This window comes from Chiloscyllium plagiosum, chromosome 7 (assembly GCF_004010195.1).
Source record: "Chiloscyllium plagiosum isolate BGI_BamShark_2017 chromosome 7, ASM401019v2, whole genome shotgun sequence".
Classification (NCBI taxonomy): Eukaryota; Metazoa; Chordata; class Chondrichthyes; order Orectolobiformes; family Hemiscylliidae; genus Chiloscyllium; species Chiloscyllium plagiosum.
The window spans coordinates 99655915-99681957 of NC_057716.1; the positions used below are offsets into that span (position 1 = coordinate 99655915).

At 42.4% G+C, this 26043-nt stretch overlaps 1 protein-coding gene across 1 annotated transcript in view; it reads left to right on the top strand.

Annotated features, from left to right (window-relative positions):
* The window catches only part of hacd2 (3-hydroxyacyl-CoA dehydratase 2), a 43985-nt gene extending 27134 nt beyond the window's left edge, over window positions 1-16851 (top strand). The window contains exons 5-7 of the mRNA XM_043694260.1: window positions 2031-2152; window positions 8271-8449; window positions 14832-16851. Of these exons, the coding sequence (XP_043550195.1) occupies window positions 2031-2152; window positions 8271-8449; window positions 14832-14911 (381 nt within the window). The 3' untranslated portion in view covers window positions 14912-16851. The remainder of the gene's footprint in view (window positions 1-2030; window positions 2153-8270; window positions 8450-14831) is intronic.
* Window positions 16852-26043: the final 9192 nt, after the last annotated feature.

The window sequence follows — 26043 nt, forward strand, 5'->3', positions numbered from 1 at the left end:
TTTCCACCTATCACATTTCCGACGCCCCTCCCCCAAGTCCCTCCTCCCTATCTTTTATCTTAGCCTGCTGGACAAACTTTCCTCATTCCTGAAGAAGGGCTTATGCCCGAAACGTCGATTCTCCTGTTCCCTGGATGCTGCCTGACCTGCTGCGTTTTTCCAGCAACTCATTTTCAGCTCTGATCTCCAGCATCTGCAGACCTCACTTTCTCCTCTACAGCTATATACCTTGCATTCGGAGTCAGCCATGTAATGTGGGCTTGAAATCACAGCAGTGCTGTGAAGAATTTGAGTCCCTTTCTACCCCCCTTTTTTTTTTCCTCAACGTTGTTTTACATAGAAATATAGAAAGTAGGAGCAGGAGTAAAGTCACAATGGGTCAAATGGTCTCCTTCCTTCTGTACTGTAAACATGAAGATATGGAAAATAGGAACATGCCAGTCAGCCCTTCAAATCTGCTGTACCGCTCAACATGATCATGGCTGAGCATCCAACTCTGTACCTTGTTCTCACTTTATCCCCATGCTATTTGATCCCTTTAGTCATAATGACTACTCCTTGAAAACATTCAATGTTTTGGCCTTAACCACTTCCTGTAGCAGAGAATTCCACAGACTCACCACTTTCTGGGTGAAGTCATTTCTCTTCGTCTTAGTCCTAATTGATCTAACAATATCTGTCAATTGTGACCCTGGATCTGGACTGGTCATTAGATCATCCTTCTTGCATTTGCTTTGTCTAATCCTGTTAGAATTTTATGGGGTCTTAAGTTCTACCCTGTCTTCTAAACTCTCGTGAAATGTAACCCTAAGCAATGTTTCCTGTAAGCTGTGTGCGTGTGCAGCACTCTAATGTTCTATGCACAGTGATCGGTACCAAAAAGAACCAGAGGGTTGTTACAGTTCCAGCTGCTGATTAATGCTGGACAAAGCAGAAACACCTTGGTGGACAAATGAAACATTTTCTTTGTCTACCCTCATTCTGTGGACATATTCACAAGATGCTGTCAATGTACTTTTTTAATAAAGATCATAAATGTTTATTCACAAAAGGGGAAAAAATAATTAACTGTATTACAACTATACAAGAACTGTTTGAAAGTCTTATTCCCATAGCAGATAGAAAGATTTAACCTTTGACTATAGCTGTTCAAACCTCAGTGAGACATCACCCTGTCTCCATTTAAATCTCCTTGTTCAATCAGCACAGTTGTAATTTGTTTCCTTTCTCATCCAAATTCTGTTCATTGGCTCAGTGCTGTTTTTATTTGTTAATGGCTCTTTCCGAGACCCTTAAGCCTGGTGTTCCACAGCTTTTTTTCTGGAGCTTTTTTCTGCTGACTTCACATTAACTCAAGGCTATTGTTTTCACCCCCTCCTGCAAATAACCTCTGCTGTTGTGGTCCAGTTCTGAATACACCTGTGCATTCTATGAATTCTTATGAATTGTTCGAACTTCCCTAGCAATGGGAGTCAATAACACCAACTTTATTTTTTTCCCCTACTAATCCTTTTTAATGTCCTGAACTATTCACCTCCAGTGTTAAAGTTCTCATAATACAAACATAGAAATGCAAATAAACTGTAAAACTAGACATCATTGCTCCATTTTAGAATTCAAGATTTCAACCAATAATATCACCTTTTTATGGAGAGTGTGATTTGTTAATGTAATGATTAATGATCTGGAATGCAGTGCCTGAAAGGGTGTTGGAAGCAATTCCAATAATCTTTCAGAAGTGGACTGGATAAATATCAGAGGAAAGGTAGGTTAGGGGCACGGTGTGAAGAAGGAAACGTGCAGATCCAAAAGGAAAGAGTAGGTGTTGAAATTATTGGGTAAATCTTTCTCCGATATCATAAATGACATTGTACAGACGATTCAGTTGAGTGTAAGGCCAGTGTCCTAACTGCCACACCACAGTTTAGTTTGTGCAAATGCTGCACAAAAATTGGGTAAATCTCCATCTTGGTATGATGTGCTGCTATTGATGATATTATTTTGATTGTTTTCTTTAACTGCCCCTCCAGGTGCAGAGTGAAGACAGTGTGCTCTTGTTTGTCACTGCGTGGACAATCACTGAGATCGTTCGCTATTCCTTTTACACCTTCAGCCTCCTGAACCATCTGCCCTATGTGATCAAATGGGCCAGGTAAGAAATGTCTTGTCCAAAGAGATACTGGCTTACTAATTCATTCCTCTTGTGCAGTAGGATGGAATATAAGCAGTTTGTGAAACTTTTTTTTTCTCTCTACTATCTTTTTTGAACTTATCAAGCATTGGACAATTAGCTTAGGCCACCTTTTTTTTTCCCCTCTCTTTCCTCTTTGCCCAGTGGCTCCTGGTGGAAGTGTTTGTGATGACTGAATTGGTCCTGCGTATAATGCCCCCTTTAGTGAAATAGCCTGCTGACTGTCAAGTATTCATACTAGATAAATGACAAATAAGGACCAGCAGCTTTGAAAACTAATAAAAAAACTGTACATGGAGATCATGATGATGAATTCTCCTGTTGCTTTGATAAGTGCTTAGCGCAGTTTGATATTGAGGTATAATATGGCCACCTACAAGGCACAAGTCAGCAGTGTCATAGAATACTCCCCATTTACCTGAATGTGTGCAGCTCCAACAACACTCTAAACTGGATACCCAATGAGTCCCACCCAATCCAACACCTTTTTTAATATTTATGTCCTCTGGATGTAGGTTTGTTCACTTCACTGGAAGGTTAGTTTTCAGACATTTCGTCACCTAGGTAACATTCAGTGAGCCTCTGAATGAAACACTTGTGGTGTAGCCCGCTTTCTATTTGTCTGGGTTTCCTTGGGTTGGTGACATTTCCTATGGTGATGTCATTTCCTATTTTCTCAGGGGTGGTAAAGGGGATCCAAGTCTGTTTGTTTGAGTTCCAGCTGGAATGCCATGCTTCTAGGAATTCTCCGTGCGTGTCTCTGTTTGGCTTGTCCTAGGATGGATGTTTTGTCGATGTGGTGTCCTTCATCATCTGTACGTAAGGATACTAGTGAGAGTGGGTCATGTCGTTTTGTGGCTAGTTTTCCACCTGTTTGTCCAATATAGTGTTTGTTACAGTTCTTGCAAGGTACTTTGTAAATGACATGAGTTTTGCTTGTTATCTGTATAGGGTATTTCAAGTTCATTAGCTGCTCTTTTAGTGTGTTGGTGGGTTTGTGGGCTACCATGACGCCACGGGGTCTGAGTATTCAGGTCTCCACCTGAGTTATCCCCTTGGATTTTGTTTTTATCTCTTTTTACATGCTGACACCTTGCTGTGCATTTCCAAGCATTTGCAGTTTTTCTTTACTTGTCTTTACAGCCTTTTGTGATTCATATGGAAAAGGTAGCTGTGGGGTGGAATTTTCCCACCATCTCTAAATGACAATAAACTCTCGTCTGGTCAGCAAGAGATGCTGTAAGACAGCAGTTATTGTGCATGTGTGCGCATGACAGTGGAATTGCTTAACTTCTGGTCATTTGCGGTTTTGGTTTTGAAGAATGTCAAAGTATCTGCTGCCTTTTTTAAAAACTGGCCATTGACTGCTATTGTTTGTTCATGTGGCAGTAGGCTAACTACTGAATGTTCCTATTCTGCATGTGTTTTCACTGTGTGAGGGATCCCAAAGTGTTTTTTCCCTTGGGTTGTTGTATTTTGACTTTCTGTGACCCATTATGGAGCTTGTATTGCGTGAGCTCGCAGCCCCCGCAAAGACTTGTCAGTTGAGTGGCCATGGTAACTTTTGAAACATAATGACCAGTGCCATTTGCCATTTGTCTTTCTACCACCAAGGCTTCCAGCTTCATTCCTTATTTTGAGTTTAGATTACTTAGTGTGGAAACAGGCCCTTCGACCCAACAAATCCACACTGACCCTCTTAAGAGCAACCCATCCAGACCCATTCCTCTACATGTACCCCTTCACCTAACACTATGGGCAATTTAGCATGGCCAACTCGCCTAACCTGCACATTTTTGGACTGTGGGAGGAAACCAGAGGAAACCCACACAGACACAGGGAGAATGTGCAAACTCCACACACAGTTGCCCGAGGCAGGAATTGAACCCGGATCTCTGGCGCTGTGAGGCAACAGTGCGAACCACTGTGCTGCCCCTAGGGCTCCTGTCCGACACGTTTTCCTGCTCCTCAGATACTGCCTGACCTGCTGGGCTTTTCCAGCACCATTTTGATCTTGATTCTACCTCACCCACTTGCCATTCCCAAACTTCATAGGAATGGAATGAGAGGTGACCCCACCCCCCATCAGCCAAAGCTTATGGGCCATTCACTTGGCTTTGCATGATTGCTGAGTGGAGATCCTGGAGCATGACATCATGTGCCTAACCAGCTTGTCTGAGTCACAAATAAGTTGTAGGACTTTGGTCTTTCTTAGCCACTGCCCCTTTGTGATGTTGGTGTGTCCTGGCAGCAGATAATGGGCACTATCCCCCCTCAAAATCTCCTAAATTTTCCTTTAAATATGTAATTTTTGTCTTCAAAGTACTGCCATTCAGTCCAGCTGCACTGTATCAGTGTTTGTGCTTCTCAGCCCTCGCTTTTTACATTGTTGTTTCAATATAGGAGTCAGAGATGTAGTGCTCAGAAACAGACCTTTTGGTCCAACTAGTCCATGCTGACCAGACATCTCCATGCATCTAGAATTTTCTAACATTTGGCCTATATCCCTCTTAACCCTTCCTATTCAAGTACCCATCGAGATGCCTTTTTAAATGTTGTAATTGTACCAGCTTCCACCACCTCTGGCAGCTCGTTTCATACATGCACCACCTTCTGAGAAAGCTGCTCCTCTCTCCTTAAATCTATGCCCTCTAGTGCTGGACATGCCCCCATTCCTGGGAAAAACCTTACCTATTTACCCTATCCCCATTCTTCATGCTTGTTATAAGGTCTCTACAAGGTCTCACCACTGGCTCTGCTCCAGGGAAAATAGCCCCAGCCTATTCAGCCTCTCCCTATAGATCAAACCCTCCAACCCTGGCAACATTCTTGTAAATCTTTTCTGAATTCTTTAAGTGTCACAACATTCTTCCTTCTAGCAGGAAGACCAAAATTGCACAGACTGGTTAGGCCACTATTGGAACCACGTCCTGTACAGCTGCAACATAGCCTCCTAACTCCCATATGCAATGCACTGATGACTAAATGCTGCCTTCACTATCCAACTACCTGTGACTCCACTCTCAAGGAACCATGAACCTGCACTCCAAGGTCTTTGTTCAGCAACACTCCCCAGGTCCTTACCATTACGTATGTAAGTCCTGCTAAGATTTGCCTTCCCAAAAATGCAGCGACTCATTTAACTAAATTAAACTTCATCTGCTTTCCATTGGCCTATCCGCTCAAGATCCCATAGTACTCTGAGGTATCCTTCTTTACTGTCCACCACGCCTCCAAGTTTGGTGTCATCTGCAAACTTACTTACTATACCCCTCATGCTCACATCCAAATCCTTTTATTTAAATGATGAAAAGTGGACACAGCACCAATCCTTGTGGCACTCCACTGGTCACAGACCTCCAGTCTGAAAAACAACCCTCCACCACCACCCTCTGTCTTCTATCTTTGAGCCAGTTCTGTATCCAAATGGCTACTTCTCCCTGTATTCTAACCTGGCGCACCAGTCTCCCATAGGGATCCTTGTCAAATGCCTTACTAAAGTCCATATAGATCACATCTACTATTCTGCCCTCATCAATCTTATTTGTTACTACTTCAAAAAACTCAATCAAGTTTGTGAGACATGATTTCCCACGCACAAAGCCATGTTGACTATCCCGAATCAGTCCTTGCCTTTCCAAATACACATACATCCTGTCCCTCAGGGTTCCCTCCAACAACTTGCCCACCACTGACGTCAGGCTCACCGGTCTATAGTTCCCTGGCTTGTCCTTGCCATCTTTCTTAAACAATGGCTCCATGTTAGCCAGTCTTCGGGCACGTCACCTGTGACTATTGATGATACAAATCTCTCAGCAAGAGGCCCAGCAATCACTTCTCTAGCTTCCCACAGAATTCTAGGGTACACCTGATCAGGTCCTGGGGACTTATCCACCTTTTATGCGTTTCAAGACATCCAGCACTTCCTTCTCTGTAATATGGATATTTTTTCCCAAGATGTCACCATCTATTTCCCTACATTCTATATCTTCCGTGTCTTTCTCCATAGTAAATACTGATGCAAAATACTCGTTTATATCTGCCCCACCTCCTGCAGTTCCACACAAAGGCCGCCTGGCTGATCTTTTGAGGGGCCCTATTCTCTCCCTAGTTACCCTTTTGTTCTTAATATATTTATAAAAACCCTTTGGATTCTCAACTCTATTTGCCAAAGCTATCTCATATCCCCTTTTTGCCCTCCTGATTTCCCTCTTATGTATACTCCTAAATTGCCTTTATACTCTTCTAAGGATTCACTTGATCTATCCTGTCTATACCTGACATATGCTTCCTCCTTTTCTTTTCTTAACCAAGCCCTCCATTTCTTTAGGTATAGGGAATGCTGGATGATTATCAGCCTTTCCTTTCACCCTAACAAGAATATACTTTCTCTGGATTTTCGTTATGTCATTTCTGAAGGCTTCCCATTTTCCAGCTGTCCCTTTACCTGCGAACATCTGCCTCAATCTGCTTTTGAAAGTTCTTGCCTAATACTGTCAAAATTGGCCTTTCTCCAGTTTAGAACTTCAACCTTTAGATCTGGTCTATCCTTTTCCATCACTATTTTAAAACCCCTTTTTTGTTTTTTAAAGGGATAGCTCTACACAAATGAGGCATTTGAAAATGGGATCCAGATAGAATGAGATTCATAATGAGGCAGAGACTTGGCTTTTAAAAATAAAAAGGAAGGTGTGGAAACCATTTTCCTGATGAAGCTAAAAAGAGGCAGTTTTTCCATAACAGTTTGACACGCTTTGAGCTCAAGTGTAACCTGTGACTACTTGGCTACAATTCTGTAGGAGCCTGGTGAGACCACACCTGGAGTAGTATGTGCAGTTTTGATCTCCTTGCCTCAGGAAAGGTATTATTGCCATAGAGGAAGTATAACTCAGGTTCAACAAACTTCTCCACAAAAATAAAACTGGGCAATTGGACCGTATTCTCGTGAGTCTCGAATGAGGTTACCTTATTGAAACCCATAAAATATTTTGAGGGATAGACATGGTGGAAACCTAGAACCAGAGGCAGAAGGGGAATGTCATTGAGGACTGAGATGAGAACTTTTATTTTTACATGTTGTGCATCTTTGGAGTTCTTGATGTCAGAGCTGTGAAAGCTCTGTTATTGACTACATTTAAACTAGAGAATGATATATTTCTAATTAGCAATGACACAAGTTAGGAGGATGGGGGAGTGGAGGATGTAAATGGCATTGAAGTGTTCGATCAGCCACAATCACATTAAATGGTAGAGCAGGCTTGATGGACTGAATGACCTAGTTCTCTTACATTCCTGTCTTGATAAAATGTGTTGTGGTACGCTGGGGAAGGATGAGAGGACGCTCCTAAATCTGTTTAGCCAAATGGTTTGAGACTGCTGTAAATTCATTGCAGTAGCCTCTTAGGTGTCTTTTTCCAGGCTGTTACAGTCCACCAGTCCCAGAACTCAAGACCCAGAAAGCATGTCAAAAAAAACTTTGAATAGCGAAGTTCACAAGCTGTTTGGCCCAAAGTGCACTACAGTCACTGACATACTTTTTTAAAATGTGGCTGCCATAGAAATGTAGGAATTACAGTGGCTAATTTGCACAGTAGTAAGCTATCACAAGCAGCAATGAGATGTTCTGTACCATCAGCTTTCATTGTTTATCTGACCATATCATCTCTTGTTTGAAAGATTGGATAAATATTGGTTAGAAGACTGGAGACATCTCCCCTGCTGCTTGTTGAAATAGTGATATGGAATCTTCTGCATTCATCTGGGAGGGCTGCATAGGGAGCTCATGTACCTGACAAAAATGTGTGCATCCATCCTCACAATCTGGGAATTCGCTCTGTCTATTTCAGTTTCCATTCACCATATCTCTGAAGGGATATGGTGATGGACCTAACAGTGTGAATTGAGGGCAATGTGTGCAGACACTAACATTAGGGGTGGGGAACAGTGGATGCATGCTGGCAGTGGGGTTGGGGTGCAGTATGTGCAGACCCTAACCCTGAAATTTTGGGCATGTGCCATGCTTTAAGAAAAGTGTAATTAAAGGTTCTGTTTAAAAACCCTCTTATTCCTACCCATCTAGATACACGCTGTTCATCGTACTGTATCCAATGGGAGTCACTGGCGAGCTACTTACAATATATGCAGCCCTGCCTCATGTTCGAAGGTCGGGTTTGTATTCTGTGACCCTACCAAACAAGTATAACATCTCCTTTGACTATTACACAGTTCTGATCCTGGTCATGATTTCCTACATCCCAAGTAAGTTATCAGCTTGATCATTTACGGTGCTCAGTGTCAAAAACTTGGCAGATGGAATCTAATGTGCAAAAATGTGAAGTTATGCACTTCTGCAGAAAGAATAGACTAGCAGAATATTATTTAAACTGAGAATGTACTGTGCCTTTCTGCAATCTGAGGGATTTGTTGGACCTTGTGCATGAATCACAAAAAGCTAGCATCAAAGTTCAGGTAACAAGGCAAGTTGAATATTGGCCTTTATTTCAAAGGGAATGGAATATAAAACTAGGGAGTTCTTGCTAAGACTATACAAGGCACTAGTCAGACTGCATCTGAGAATAGCTTTTGTCCCATCATTAAGGGAAAGATGTACTGGATTTGGAGGCAGTCCAGAGAAGATTCACTGGGTTAATCCCAGGTATTGTGTTTTTTTTGAGTAGAAGTTGAATAGGTTGTGCTTGTATTCATTTGAGTTAGGATGGGTGGAAACCTTATTAATACAAAGTTCATCTGTGGCATAACAGCTCTAGAGAGATTATTTACCTCTTGTGGGAGAATCTAGGACTGGAGTATGGAGTCACCCATTTAAAACCAATGAGGAATTAAGATTAGTGACTCTCTATCTCACAGCTCTGTCAGGCTGGCTTGTTAAAGCTGAGATGGACTGACTTTTAATTGTAAGGGAATCTAGGGTTATGGGGGGGGGGAAAAGAGGCAGGAAAGTGAAGTTGAGGATTATCAGATCAGTCTTAATCGCTCTAAATAGTGAAGCAAACTTGTTAACAGAATGACCTCCTTCTACTCCCATGTTCTGTAGAGTTAGCTATTAAGTTGGCTGTCCAGTCACATTGCCAACTTCTTTCTGCATTCTATTCTATGAAACCAGCAAGGAAGTAATAGGTTTCCGAGTGAGCATAGGAAAGAGCTTGGTCATGTATATCCAGAACTTAAGCCCCGTCCTTCCAAGTGTCAAGTTTAAAAAAGACGATAAGGAAAGAGGGAAGTGATGACATATCAAGGCCTTATACTGCATAAAACAAAGGAATATGAAAAGCATTGGTGAAATTACTGAAAAATTGAGGAAGCAAAGCAGGCATGAAATAGAATAGAATTCCTACAGTGTGGTAACAGGCCATTTGGCCCAGCATGTCCACACTAACTCTCCGAAGAGCATCTCGGCACCCCCACCCTATCCCTGTAACCCTACATTTCCCATGGCTAATCCATCTAGCCTGCACATCCCTGGATACTATATGGCAATTTAACATGGCCAATCCACCTAACCTGCACATCTTTGGACTGTGGTAGGAAACTTGAACACCTGGCACAAACCCCCACAGATGTGAGAATATTTTGAGTTTGCACAGTCGTCTGAGGCTGGAATTGCATCTGGCTCCCTGGTACTGAGAAGCAACAGTGCTAACCACTGAGCCACCATGCTGTCCTCAAATAGTATTGGCAAGTAAAGCTTCAAACAAAAAACAGTTCTTAAATGCATAAATTGAAAGAGGACAACTAAGAGCTGTTACAGGGAGTTAAGAGGTAACCTGTGCATGGACCTTGCTATGCTTTAAGAATACTTTGCCTGTTGCAGAAGCAGATGCAGGGATGATAGACCCTTTAATAGGGGAAGAACAGTGTGAAATATTAAATGGAATTACAGCAGTGAGAGGTGACGACTAATAAGGGGTCAATAGAACATAGAATGTTACAGAGCAGTACAGGCCCTTTGGCCCTTAATGTTGCGCCGATCTGTGAAATTAATCTGATGCCCATCTAACCTACATTGTTCCTTTATTATCCATTATATATGTCCAGTGCTCATTTAAATGCCTTTAATGTCCGTGAGTCTACTATTGTTGCAGGCAGGCCATTCCACACTCCTACTACTGAGTAAAGAAACTATCCCAGATATGTCCTAAATCTATTGCCCCTCAATTTAAGGCTACGTCCCCTCGTGTTAGCCTTTATCATCCGAGGAAACAGGCTCTCACTGTCCACCCTATCTAACCCTCTGATTATCTTGTATGTCTCAATTAAGTCACCTCTCAACCTTCTCTCCAACGAAAACAGCCTCAGCCTTTCCCCGTAAGACCTTCCTTCCATACCAGGCAACATCAGAGTAAATCTTCTCTGAACCCTTTCCAAAGCGTCCACATCCCCCCTTATAATGCGGTGACCAGAACTGTACGCAGTACTTGAGGTGCGGCTCCAAAACTCGATCCTTCTACCAGTAAACGCCAACACACCACGTGCCGTCTTGACAACCCTATTAACCTGGGTGGCAACTTTCAGGGATTTATGCACCTGGACACAGATCTCTGTTCATCTACACTACCAAGAATGTTACCATTAGACCATTACTCTGCATTCCTATTACTAAAGTGAACTACCTCCTTTTTTTTCTCTCTGCATGAAACTCCATTTGCCACTTCTCAGCCCAGCTCTGCATCTTATCTATGTCCCTCTATAACCCACAACATTCTTTGGCACTATCCACAACTCTGCCTACCTTTAGTGCCATCTACAAATTTACTAACCCATCCTTCTACGCCCACATCCAGATCATTGATACAAATGACAGTGGCCCCAAAATGATCCTTGTGGCACACCATTGGTAACTGACCTCCAGGATGAACATTTCTTTCAGCTAGCCAATTCCTGATCCAAACCACTAAATCACCTTCAATCCCAAAACTCCGTATTTTGTGCAATACCCTACTGTGTAATCTTATCAAACGTCTTAGTCATATGCATCAACTGCTTGACCTTTATCCACCTGTTTTGTCACCTTTCTCAAAGAACTGAATAAGGTTAGTGAGGCATGAACTAGCTTTCACAAAACCATGTTGTCTATCCCTAATCAAATTATTCCTTTCTCGATAAATCCTATCTCTTACAACTTTTCCAACTCCTTACCCACAACAAAAGTAAGGCTCACTGGCCTATAATTACCAGGGTTGTCCTGACTCCTCCTTAAACAAGGGAACAACATTTGCTATCCTCCAGCCTTCTGGCACTATTCCTGTTGACAATGATGACAAAGATCTAAGCCAAAGGCTCTGCGATCTCCTCCCTGGCTTCCCAGAGAATGAGGATAAATCGCATCCAGACCAGCAGTCTTATCTATTTTCAGATCTTCCAAAATTGCAGAAATCTCCTCTTTGTCAACCACAATCCCCTCTAATCTCGTAGCCTGTATCTCCATATTCTCATTAACATTGCCCTTTTCTAATGTGAATACTGACAAAAGAAATTCATTAAATGCTTCCCCTATGTCCTCTGATTCCACACACAACTTTCCACTACTATCTTTTGGCCTTAATCTTACTCTAGTCTGTTTTTTATTCCTGATAAGCAGATAAAAGGCCTTGGTTTTCCTTGATCCAATCTGCCAACAACTTCTCATGTCCCCTCCTGACTCTTCTTAGCCCCCTCTTTACATCTTTTCTGGCTCACTTAACTTTCAAGCTCCCTATCTGAGCCTTCACACCTCATCCTCACATAAGCCACCTTCATCTTCACAAGAGCTTCAACTTCTTGAGTAAACCATGGCTCCTTCTCTTGACAAATACCTCCCTGCTTGATAGGTATATACTTATCAAGGACCTGCTGTAGCTGTTCCTTGAATAAGCTCATTTCAAGTGTGTCCATCCCCTGCAGTTTCCTTTCCCATCCTATGCATCCTAAATCTAGCTTAATCACATCATAATTGCCTCTCCCCCAGTTATACCTCTTTCCCTGTGGTATATACTTATCCCTGCCCGTTGCTATTGTAAACGTAACCAATGTATGGTCAGTATCGTCAAAGTGCTCACCTGCCTCCAAATCTGACACCTGGCCGGGTTCATTCCCCAGTACCAAATCCAATATGGCATTGCCTATTGTTGGCCTGTCTACATACTCCAAAAACCCTCCTGCACACATTGACCCATCTAAACTACTTGAACTTTGTATTCCCACTCAATATTGGGGAAGTTAGTCCCGCATAACAACTACCCTGTTATTCTTGCTCCTATCCAGAATCATCTTTGCTATCCTTTCCTCTACATCCCTGGAACAATTCAGAGGCTGAGAGAGAACTCCCAACAGGGTGACCTCTCCTTCCCTTTTTGGTTTCTAACCTGACCCAAACTACCTCGGTGGATGAGTCCTCAAATGTTATCTCAGCTACTGTAATATTACCCTTGAGTGATTGATAATGGTGCCCCCCCCCCATTAAAAAAAACCCATCTTCTCTGTTCTTGCTGAAACATCAAATCCTGGAATCTGCAACAACAATTCCTGCCCCTCATCTAGCCATGTCTCTGAAATGGCCACAACATTGCAATCCCAGGCACCAACCCACACTGCAAGTTCACCCACCTTATTCTGAATCCTTCTGGCATTGAAGTACACACATTTCAAACGAACACCCTGATTGCCGGTGCCCTCTTGTGACCTTGTATATCTATCCCTGACCTCACTGGCCTCAACCTCCCTCCTGTACACGGGAACTACAATTCAGGTTCCCATCCCCCTGCTGCATTAGTTTAACCCCCCCTTCCCCCAACGAAGAGCACTAGCAAAATCCCCACACCCACAGGATATTGGTACCCCTCTGGTTGAGGTGAAGACCATCCTATTTGTAGAGATCCTAACTTCCCCAGAAAGAGCTCCAATTATCCAAAAATTCAAAACCGACCCTCCCCGCAATGATGTGTTCAGCTCAGTTCTCTCCCTGTTCCTTGCTTCACTAGCATGTGGCACGGGCAAAAGACCAGATATGATAACTGTTTGTTCTAACTCTAAGCTTCCACCCTAGCTTCCTGAATATCTGCCTTGGATCTCCATCTTTCTTCCTACCTATGTTGGTGCCTATGTGAACCACAACTTGGGGATGCTCCCCCTCAAGGATCCTAAAAACAGACATCACAACCCCTGGCACCTGGGAGGTAACTCTCCAATCGTGAGTCTCTCATTCCCATGTCCCCCTAACTATGGAGTCCCCAATGACTAGAGCTCTGCTCATCTTCCCTCTTCCTCTCTGATCAACAGGGACAGACTCTGCGCCAGAGACCTGGGCCCTATTGCTTACCCTGATTAATCGTCTCCCACTATAGTATCCAAAACGGTATACTTGTTGGGGAACCCACCCACAGGCGATCCCTGCACTGCCTGCTGGTGCCCTTTCCTACCCCTGACAGTAACCCATCTACCTTCTTCACGTGAATGTGGAGTAACTACCTCCCTGTAATTCCCCTCAATAACCTCCTCCGCTCCCAAATGATCCAAAGTTCATCCAACTCCAGTTCCCTAACATGGTTCTTGAGGAGCTGGAGTTGGGTGCACTTATCACAGATGAAGTCAGCAGGGACACTGCAGGAGGAACATTAAACTTTCTGAACCTCCATTCCCACTATTCTAAATTCCCAAGTAGACCTCTTGGCGGGGGGGGGGGGGGAAACAAAACACAAAAGAAAACACTTGTCACTTTAGCAACTGACACACAGAACTTTTTTTTGGTTAGAGGAGTAGAATGGGTCGGAGACATTACCTGAGTAGTGTTTCACTTAAAGCAACCACACAAATATGTAATCTCATGACCTCCACTGCCTGCTGGAACTAAAAGAAATGTAAAAAATATGATGTTACGTATCCCAACAGGCTCTGCTGCTCCCTGGTGACAATATCTTTGAAAATAGATAATCTTTAGGCCCAGGTGCATTGTACCCCAGGTTGAGAAGCAGTGGAAGAAAGGTGGAATGATTTGTCAGAGGAAATGACCATTATTTTCTCATCCTCACCTGGCCACAGGTGTAGTGCCAGCAGAGTGTTACAGTGGGACCTCCATAGGTACCTGAATGCAGATTGTGATCCTTCTTGATTACCCACCCTTGTCTACGACAGCTTCAAAGAATTGTGGACATACATTCCACAGTGTCTCGATTCCTCCTCCTTCACACCCCTCTTTCCCACCCATTTGCATACCCTCCTGTTTGTGTTTTTCCCTAGATTTGTTTCATGCATTGTCTTCAGATTGAATTCTACATACTACTTTTAGTCCTACTCAGTGAAACAATTGATGTCCTCCCCTAACAAACAGTGGGAGAAATGTAAAAGTGTGCTGTAGTTGAAGTATTTAGAGGTTGACCTAAAAAGTTGTCTTCTGTCCATCCCCTCAAACTAGGGAACACTGACTTATATGGATGAAGGGTGGTATTAAAGCTCTGAATCTTAGCAAATAAGAGAATAACTTGTTAATCTTAAATGTGAGATCAATCTCTTTTTCCCTTAAATATCTTCTGTTAACTAGAAGTTAGTTCACAGGTCAGGCATGATCTAATTGAATGATGGAATAGGCTAAAGGGGCAGATTGGCCTCTTGCTGTTACTACATTTCTAATTCAGTTTTTGTGAATCAGTCTTTCCACAGCTCTATTTCCATATGCTCCGCCAGAGGAGAAAGGTCCTGACCACAGATGAAAGCAAGAAGAGCGAGTAGCTGCAGCACCCTTCATAGAGGAAAAGGGTGGGGTGGGGGTTTGGGGGCAAAGGGCACCTTGACCGGACTCTTTCCTCTGGATGATTGTTACGTCCCTAATGAACTTGAGCAATTGGTATGATTTTGTTTTTTGATTGGACATCTTTGTGACTAGTGTTCAACTCAAAGGGTGAAGGGTATGTTGACCATCTGAACCTTGACTCTCCAAATCTGAATTTAGTTTGTGTTGGCAGTGCATTTGGTGAGAGGCAAAGGTAACATAAAGGGGGAAATTCAAACTTCCTGAACTCATTACAGGACCTGAGGAATGATGTCCAAACACACATCAAATTGCACATTAAATCTTCAGTTGCATTACTTCTGATTTTTTTTTTTGCCCTGGATGGAAAAGTCCGTTGACACTCAGGGCCTGAAGAAGGGAGCCTACCTCCATGTGCTTCACTAAGTGGAGATGAAGCTGGTGAGAACTACTAAATGTCTTGAGTTTCTAGGCTAAAATCCTTTTTTCTTTATGTTGAAGAGTGGCCTTAAGGTTGGTCATTGTGTGAGGTTTCAACACCCTTGGAAAAGATGCCAAGATGAATTTGTTAATCTAGCCTGTTTAATGAGGACCTATTTCAGCAGCCTTGGCTGAATGGCCCCTGGCTTGAGGCTAACATAGGACAAACAGTTGGAGACATTCCTAAGGTCCCTTTGCTGTGAGTTGCTGCCAACTTCCCCCACCCCCTCCAGAATTGGTTGCCTGACATGCCCATGCTTGTGACACACTGCCTTCCTGCACCAATCAGAAAGCAAATAGACCTCTCCCTGATTGGATGATTCTTGACTGTTAATCAATATTGGCCTCTTTAACCCCTTGACATCTGACTTTTATAATGCATGAACTGAAATCTTGAAGCCATGAGAGAAGCATTGTTCTCTTGTTGCTCAGTTTATAGTGGTTGCTCCAGGGTTTTTCTGGCCTGGAAACTAACCTTTTTGATTTTTGGAGACTCCAGCCTGTTCCTGGAGTGTTGACAACTCCATGCTGGCAATACTGCTGGTGTTGCTGACCGTGTAGTTCATTGACAAACCTTCAAGAACTAGAAGTGGAAGCTATGCCATCTGAACAGTTTTATGATCCACATCATTTGTTCCCACCTCCACCTGCTCTCTCCCACCCTTACTCCCCTCCCCCAACTTGTCACACCCAACCATGTTTTGAAAACAAGACATCTGCTGTTTTTGTTTTGATTGTTAAAGGTGAAGGTGGCTTCTAACTGTGAAGAGTTTATGTTGTGATGCTACTCCTTTAGAAGGATTGAACTGAGATTGTGATTTCAGCTTCCCAGGAAAGGTGGCCATTCCAGATTCCTGCAATCAGTTTGTAGTAAAACTGGGCAGATTGATAAGACAGGGCCATAACTGGATCACGTAATGTTTGAAAATAATTTAAAAAGATTTAAGTGCAAGTCCGGCTCAGACCGTGCATCAACATGTTCTTTTGTATATTTGGGATTGTTCTTTATAATTAAGGACTTGGCTTTCTCAAACTTGCACTTTTTTTTTGCATGAGTATTTGTAATTAAACTTTCCTAAATGTCTCTAGGTCGGTGCGTAGATAGGAAAAAGTAACAGATCACTGTAACACTATTGCTTGTTATCTTGTTTGCAAATTTGTCAATCATCTCGGAAAAAGAGCATGGTTTGGTTTCTATTCATTCGCATCTTGCGTTTTAACCCCAAAATTCTTATCAATTTTTCAAATTTGCTATGTAGTAAAGGTGTCAGGCTTTCTGTCAATGCCTAGGCCTGGAAGTATTTTCTATAACCTATTTAAATTGTCTTAATCTTGTACTCTGAGAACCGAAGAAATACTCTTGAGTTTGCATGGTCATCCTTGGCACAGATCAACTAGAAGAAATTCCTATCCATGTTATAATTAAACTTGTGGAACAGCAGCAATGTTGTGGACTGTTATTTGTAGATTAAGGGGGAAGCTATGTTCCCCTTCGTAGACATTGTCTATTTGTGAGTGATATTGTAACTAGTAGATAAGGCAAAGATACCACTAGATGGTGCTGTAGGTCAAAAATTATAAACACCATTTCATCTAGGCACTTAACAGTGGAAGATTCGTAAGGTTTACCTGGAGTCGTTAATCCAGGAGTTTAATATCACCATGTTCTTGGGTTAAGCAAAACCAGGGAGAAAGCTCAACCAAAGAAGCTTCGTAGGAGGAAGCCATTCAGCCCATCAAAGAAGTCCCATCATTCAATCTGACTTTTGTAGGTGATTTGTATAGCCTTTTACCTAGACTACCAATGGTATACAGTTATGGGGATAATGATAAAACAATCTATCTCTAATTTAAATATAGTCAAAGACTGAACTGTGAAGAATGTTACCTCACATTACAATGGAATCATGATCAAATGGGCCACTGGGCTGAGGAGTGGCAGATGGAGTTTAATTTAGATAAATGAGGTGCTGCACATTGGAAAGGCAGATCTTAGCAGGACTTATACACTTAATGGTAAGGTCCTAGGGAGTGTTGCTGAACAGTGAGACCTTGGAGTGCAGGTTCATAGCTCCTTGAAAGTGGAGTCACAGGTAGATAGGATAGTGAAGAAGGCGTTTGGTATGCTTTCCTTTATTGGTCAAAGTATTGAGTACAGGAGTTGGGAGGTCATGTTGTTGCTGTACAGGACATTGGTTAGGCTACTATGGAATATTGTGCCATTCTGGTCTATCAGAGATATTGTGAAACTTGAAAGGGTTCAGGAAAGATTTACAAGATGTTGCCAGGGTTGGAGGGTTTGAGCTAATAGAGGCTGAACAGGTTGGGGCTGTTTTCCCTGGAACATCAAAGGCTGAGGGCATAACCTTGAATCATGAGGGGCATGGATAGGATAAATAGACCGTCTTTTCCCTGGAGTGGGGGAGTTCAGAAATAGAGGGCATGGGTTTAGGGTGAGAGGGAAGATTTAAAAGGGACGAAGGGGCAACATTTTCATGCAGAGGGTGGTGCGTGTATGGAATGAGCTGCCAGAGGAAGTGGTGAAGGCTGGTACAATTACAACATTTTAAAAGGCATCTGGATGGATATATGAAGTGGAAGGGTCTAGAGGGATATGGGCCAAATTTTGACAAATGGGGCTAGATTAGTTTTGGATATCTGGTTGGTCCAGCCTGTCCATGCCAAAGGGTCTTTCTGTGCTGTACATCTGACTGTCTAATCCCACAGGGTTGTGGAGTTCAAGTTCCAAAGGTTCATACCTGCTGAGTTTTTTTTTTTAAAAATGCACCCCTGGTCCTAAATGGTATCCCACTTACTTTTTTTGCTTGTTCCCTGGTTCTACATTCTCAAACATGAAATGCATCTTACCTGTATCTACACTGTCTATCCCTTTTGAAAATTACAAAATAGTTAATGAGATCACCACCTCTCACTCTGCAACTCGAGAGAATACAGGCCCAGTTTGTCCGATCTCTCCTTATGGACAGTTCTACCATCCTCGGAACAAATCTGTTGAATCTTTGCTGAACTCCCTCTATGGCAATGATGTGTTTTTTTGAATTTGGGAAACCAAACCTCTGCACAACACTTCAGGTGCAGTCTAACCAAGCATCTAAATAATTGAAGCATGACTTTGTCACACTGGTGCTCGAGTCCTCCTGAAATAAAGCCTAATAATCCAACTGTCTTCCTAATAGCTTACTGTACCTGCATATTACTCTTCAGTTGCTTGTCAACAGGGCAACCCAGTCCCTTTATACACAGACTTTCCAACCTCTTGCCATTCAAACAATATTGTTTCTCTTAAAGTCGATTAATTCTGCACATTATATTTCACTTTGTGTTCCTGCCCACTCAGCAAGGTTGTTCAAATCCTCCTGAAAACATTTCACAACTTTACAACATATGTTTCTGCTCAACTTTATATTCCCCCTCCCCTCTTTCCCCCCCCCCACCACAAATTTGGAGATATGTTCAGTTCCCACATCTGCCTGTGTGAGACTGACCTCTTTTCAAGCCTATCACGCAACACTACTTTATGCCAGTACACTTGTGGTTCTATGATGAATTAATCAATGATGGGTGTGGGTGCCTGTCCGTCAGTAACCTTTCCAATTCTGGTCGACTTGAGACCAAAACCCCATCAGCAGAGTTGTCTGAACTGGACATATCATCTTACATTCAGCCTAGAACCAGGAAATCTGGCCATCCATGAGCACTGAGTTTAACTGGGCACATTTGATGTGTTGTATGTAGTTCTGGTTTCCCAGACTATAGGAAGGATGTGGAGGCTTTGGAAAAGGTGCAAAAGAGGTTTACCAGTGTTTGGCCTAAGGAAACATTGGACAAACCTGGATAGATTTCACTAGAATGTCTGAGGCTGAGGGGAGATTTTACAGAAGTATATAAAATTTGAGGTGCATAGTTAGGGTGGATAGTCTGGTGTCTCTTTCTCAGGATAGAAATGTTGAATACTTTGTGGGGTGGTGGGTGGGTCTAGGTTTATGTTGAAGGGGGGGGAAATAATTTAAGGGAGATGTGGCAGGCAAGTGTTTTACACGCAGTTGTAAGTGCCTAAAACACTCCTAAGTGCGGTGGTAGAAGCAGATGTGTTCTCATTTAGATGAGTGAACAGGCAGAGAATAGAGGGATACTGACCATGTGTAGGTAGATGGGATTAGTTTAGCATCACAGTTGGTACAGACACCTTGGACCAAAGGAGGGAGGGCTTTTGCCAGAAACGTGGATTTTCCTGCTCCTCGATGCTGCCTGACCTGCTGTGCTTTTCCAGCACCGCTCTCATTCTGACTGATTTCCGACATCTGCAGTCCTTTCCTTTTGCCTATCTTGGACCAACGGGCCTGTTCCTGTGCTGTACTGGTCCAAGCAGAGGCTGTGTTCATGTGCCCGTTCACTGCTCTCCAACCTGTCTGATTGTAACTTTTTTAAAACTCCTTTTCTCCCTCCTGTGCTTGTCCAGCTTCCCTGAAATGTATTTCTGCTTTTAAAAAATTTTTTTTTTTTTGAGATGTGGGTATTGATGAATTCATCGATCATGGCTGTGGATCACTTTAGCCCTTGGTGAAGGGCCAACCACAGCAAGGGAACACCAAGATTTTGATTCAGCAAAACAAAGGTAATGGGGAAGCATTTCCAAGTCAGGATGGTGTGTGACCTGGAAGATAACTGGCAGTTGATAGTATTATCATGTTCTGCTGTACTGGGCCTTCTAGACAGTAGTGATTGGGGGTTAGAAAGATGCTGTCTAAGCAGCTTTAGTAAATTTTAGCAGTGCATCTTGTAGATGGTATGTGCTGTTGCTACTGAGGCTTAGTGATGGAGGGAGCAAATGTTTGTGGATGTGGTACCAATTCAAGTGGACAATTTTGTCCTGCACGACACCAAGCTTCAAGTGTAGATGGTGGACAGGCATTGGGCGCTTACCAACTACTTGTTGCAAGTTTTGTAATCTTGCCATACTGAACGTGAAGAGTGCAGGTGGATTCATTATCAAATTCAATCAGTGTAAATCATCGAATCCCTCCACTTTGGAAGTAGATTATTTGGCCCATTGAATCAACAGCAACCCACCAAAGAGCATCTCACCCAGACCCCTATCTGACCCCCAATAACCCTACATTTCCCATGGTTAATCCACCTAGCCTGCACATCTTTAGTTTGAGAAGAAACCCACACAAACGCAGACATGCAATCTCTGAGGCTGGAATCAAATTCCGATCCCATGTGCTGTGAGGCAGCAGTGCTAACCGCTGAGCCACCAAGCTGCCCAATTGCATACGTTTAGCTGGTTAAACCCCTCACCCTCCATAACTGCCAACCAGCACCCTATCCCCCTCCATTTAAGCAGAAGGTGAGCTGCTCAATGAAGAGAATAATACCAGTCCTGTACACCTGCCAAACCGAAACCTCTTTCTCTGCAAACCACTTAGTGGATCAATTTGTAACATCAATCGCACTGGTGTTTCCATGGTTTTGAGTTTGCAGCTGACCAACAAGAACAGCAGCAATGCACTGGCCCATTTGTACTATTTCAAATTCCCAGCAAGGCTACAAAAAAAATCTCATTCATACAAAATTAGAGCTTATGAGAAATGCATTAATTTCATTTTAGAATGAAACTGGAGATGTCATAAAAAGGAGCATCATGGATACTAAGCTAAGTCAATCTCTGTCAGTTCTCAGACTGGCAGGCAATGTTAGTAATGGAATATCACACTCCAAATAAGGGGCTCTTAGCTGGGCTTGTGGACTGGCATTAGGACTGCCAGTTTCCTGGACCACCTGCTCTCTGTAACCCACCCATTTGCCAAGTAATATTTTTGTCCCTTTGCAAATCTTTATAACTAATAAGCATGCAGAGAAATTGAAAGGAAAGAAAATGCATTTTTAAAATGTTCCGAGCCTGTTTCTGCCAAGTTGCCTGCAGCGTTGTTAAAGATTATTTTTAAATTTCTGGATACTTTGGGGCAATGCTGGAAGGTTAGTAACCTTGGCAAAGGCACATTGCTGAAACAGTGTGGACAGGACATTACTGTGTAAAATCCCATGCTTTAACTGATGTGGGAGTATTTTGATGGGGACAGTGTCGAGTGCATTACTTCTAGTTTAAAAGAGTAAAAGGAGCTTTACACTGTGTCTAACCCTGTGCTGTACCTAGCCTGGTGAGCACAGTGTTGAGGGCCATTGACTTTCAGTTTAAGAATAGAGAAGCAGCTTTACTCTATCTTATCCTGAGCTATCAGATGGAACAATGTAGAGGTAGCTTTATTTGTTGTCTAAAAGAGAGGAAGGAGCTTTATTTTTCAGTTTAAAGGAGTAGAGGAACCTTTACACTCGATCTATCCCCGTGTTGTACCCATCCTGAGAGTGTTTAATGGGAATAGTGTAGGAGCACCTTTGCTTTCAGTTTAAAAGAGTAGAGAGAGTTTTACTCTGTATCTACTGTCCCTATCCTCTGGGTCCTTGATGGGAACTATGTAGGGAGAGCTTCACTTTATATCTAACCCCATGCAGTATCTATCCTGGAGTGATTGGGAGTAGTGTAGAGGAGTCTTGACTTTCTATTTAAAAAAAGTAGAGAAACTTCTCTCTGATTTAACCTGTCCCTCGAGTGTTTGAAGGGACGATGTGAAAGCAATACTTCTATTGTTATACTGTGTTTCAAAACAGTCGCAACACCATCTGAAGTGTGTTGACAAGTGTACTGCTTTCACGTAGTTTTATTGTCATGTTATTGAGGTGTAGACATAGGCTGTTGCTTTTTCAATGTATAAATATCAAATCCCTAAAATCGTAAGTACATAATGACCAGGTAAGGTGTTTTGTTTATACTGTTTGAAGATAAATGTTGGTCAGGACCCTGATTTTACTCAGCACCATACCATAAAATATATGTCCCCCTTCGGAAGGAATGCATTATCTTAGTTTAACTTCTCATCCATAAAACAATGCCTCTGACAATGTTACACTCCTTTGGTATTGCACTGCACTCTGTATCAATAATGATTTGTGTTTAGTAAAGGTGCTTGACAGGCACATTATAAAACAAAGTTTAACTTCTGAGTCACATGATATGATGCTACGTCAGATGACCAAAGTGAGACATTTTGTCTTAAGTGCCTAGAGAGGTAGGAGAAGGATTTCTTTGGGACCGGGGCGGGGCGGTGTTGTAGTTGGTGGTGGTGAGTGGATTGGAAACCAGAAAGACATTGCTTTGACTGGAAGCCATTGTAGGTCAGCAAACACAGGGGTGATGAGTGAACAGGAGGAGGTGTGAGTTGACACACAGCAAGTATTTGGAGGGCAGCAAGTGGATGGCGAATGAGAGAGTGTTAGAGTTGAGTATTTATTGATGTAATAAAGGGATGAGTGAAGGTTTCAGCAGCAGGATGACCTACATGTGAAGGTTGGAAATGGTCTGCCTTAGTGTTACCATGAATGAAGATGGGAAATTTATCTCCAGATCAAATGTGACACTAAGGTTACCAAAAAATTATTTTACTCCTGTGTATTGACCAAGGGATAGAGACAATCACGAGGGAGTGGAGTTTGCAGAAAGTGAAAACAATATTTATCTGAAGGAGACTTCAGTTTTGGTTGTCTGATGAGCAGTCTGATCATTTTAATAACAACAAAGGAGTTGAGAGGCGGTGGTGACGTAGACTTGCATCAGTTTGCTTGCGAGAATGAATACTCTCCCTCGGAATGATGTTGCTGAGGAGAAACGTATAAGATTCTTCAGGGACTTGGCAGGGTAGATGTGGAAAGTTGTTTCCTGTTGTGGGAGAGTCTAGAACCAGAAGACCATCTCAGATTAAGAGTTCATGCATATTTTAAGTCCGAGATCACGAGGAATTTCTTCTCTTAAAGAGTGGTCAATCTGTGGATACTTTACCACAGAGGGATGTATAAGCTGGGCCATTAAGTACATTAAGGCTTAGATAAACAAATTTTTAATCAGTAGGGGTTCAATGGTTATGGGGAAAAGCCAGGAAAGTGGAGTTGACGATAATCAAAAGAGCCATGATCTCATCGAATGTGGACTTGATGGGCTGAATGGCCTATTTCTGCTCCTATGTTTTATGGACATGGAATTTCCAAGATGGACAACCAAACTTTTTTTTATCATGTGATTGTCAACAACAAGGAGATAAGAAATAGGAGGGTTCCCAGGATAGATCTTAACGTCCCAATAACTCTAGGCTCAACAGCATGCAGTGAATTTTGAAGCACAACTTTCTGACTCTGAGCCAGTGTTGCTGTGTCCTGAGCCACAGCAGAGGACTAGCTAATGTTGAACTTCATTAACATCAGGGCATGATGCAAATGTGTGTTGCTGGTGCCAAGGAACCTCCTTTGGAAAAAAACCTCTAAAGATGGTTCACAGTGAGTTAATCATTCTGCCCAGTCTGACATGTTCCTTTTCAATTGTCCTTGATCTTGTAGAAATATCACCTCTTCAAAGTAAACATTCACACTTATTTGTTCTATAGGAGAGAACAGACCACAGCAGTAAGATTTGATTACGTACCGGTATATCCCTGCACATCATAACAGGCTAATTGAAGTGTCTGACAAAGCACATGTTCAGGTATCTTATGTTAATAGCTCCTTTGAAGAACAGCCACTTCCCTTTGATATTCACTGAGCAGATGAAAATTAGCAGCGATTTTAAGTGGGAAGTCATTGAAAATGGCCTCGGGATATTAATGAGAGATTTTAATTTACATCCTTGGTTTGGACAATTCAAACTCAGTTGAGACATTAGACACTTGGTTCATAGCATATTTGGCATTTAATTGGATTCCTGACTTGAAACCAAGAAAATCTTCTACATATGTAGCACCCTTGCTTTAGTTCTTTTTATTAGAGTCATATAGTCAAAGAGGGCTACAACACGGAGGCCAGCCCTTTGGCCCAAACTGCTCCATGCCAACCAAAATAACCATCTACTCTAACCTCATTTCCTTGAACTGACCCAATTCCTTCTAATCCTTTCCTTTTCATGTATTTATACAAATGGCTGTTAAATGTTGTTAATGTACCTACCTCAAGCACTTCTGCTGGCAGATCATTCTATATGCATACCAACCACTGGGTAAAACATTTGCCCCTTAGGTTCCCTTTTATTCTTTCCCCTCTAAACTTAAACTGATGTCCTCGAGCCCTTGATTCCCCAACCCTGGGAAAAAGACTGTGTGTATTCACCCTATCCATGCCTCTCATGATTGTATACACCTCAATGAGGTTCCTCCCCCCCCCCCCCCCCCCCAGTTTCCTACGCTCGAAAGAAAATGTCCTAGCTTCTCCAACCTCTCCCCTGTACCTCAGACCATTGACTCATGGCAACACCCTTGTAAATTTTTTCTGCACATTTTCCAGTTTAATAACTTGCTTCCTATAGCAATGACTTGGAGGAGCCAATGTTGGATTGGGGTGGAAAATGTATTGCTGGAAAAGTGCAGCAGATCAGGCAGCATCCAAGGAGCAGTAGAATCAACGTTTCGGGCATAAGCCCTTTTTCAGGAATCTTGGGGTGGACAAAGTTAAAAATCACGCAACACCAGGTTACTGTCCAGCAGGTTTATTTGGAAACACTAGCTTTCGAAGTGATGGTGTGGAGGATAAGATAATAAGACACAGAATTTATAGCCAAATGAGTACAGTATTATGGAGATGTGATGATAATTAAACAATTTTAGATCAAGTCTTTCATCTTTTAGAATAGGATGTGTTGGTTTCTGTTCTTTGATATGTAAAGCCCAGAAGTTTTTTTAAATTGCATTCACTTCCCCCTGGTGCTCCCGCTCTTTCTGTGAAGAGAGAGTGAAAGAAAAAAAAACACCGCTGCCCGCTACCGGTAAGCACTTTTAAAACCAAACGGTCTTACCTTCGCTGCTGCTCGCACTGGAAAATACTCATGGCAACACCCTTGTAAATTTCTTCTGCACATTTTCCAGTTTAATAATTGGCTCCTCCAAGTCATTGCTATAGGAAGCAAATGTTGGATTGGGGTGGAAAATGTGTTGCTGGAAAAGCGCAGCAGATCAGGCAGCATCCAAGGAGCAGGAGAATCAACGTTTCGGGCATAAGCCCTTTTTCAGGAATCTTGGGGTGGACAAAGTTAAAAATCACACAACACCAGGTTACTGTCCAGCAGGTTTATTTGGAAACACTAGCTTTCGAAGCGCTGCTGCTTCCTCTGATGGTGTGGAGGATAAGATAATAAGACACAGAATTTATAGCCAAATGAGTACAGTATTATGGAGATGTGATGATAATTAAACAATTTTAGATCAAGTCTTTCATCTTTTAGAATAGGATGTGTTGGTTTCTGTTCTTTGATATGTAAAGCCCAGAAGTTTTTTAAATTGCATTCTCAAGAAAGGTCTATCTTTTCTAATAATAGGTGCCATCTCAGCTCAGACAATGCATTAAGGTGTGAGGTCTGTCTGTGTCCCAGTGTTGAGTTAGACTGGTTCTATTTCTAAAGTGGCATTTACAGAGTTTTACATGGATTCATGCAGTTTTTGAGCAAAATAAATTGTAATTCTGCAAAAACAAATTTACCCCATAAACCTATACATGTGTGCGTGTAGGAGAGACTGTGTGT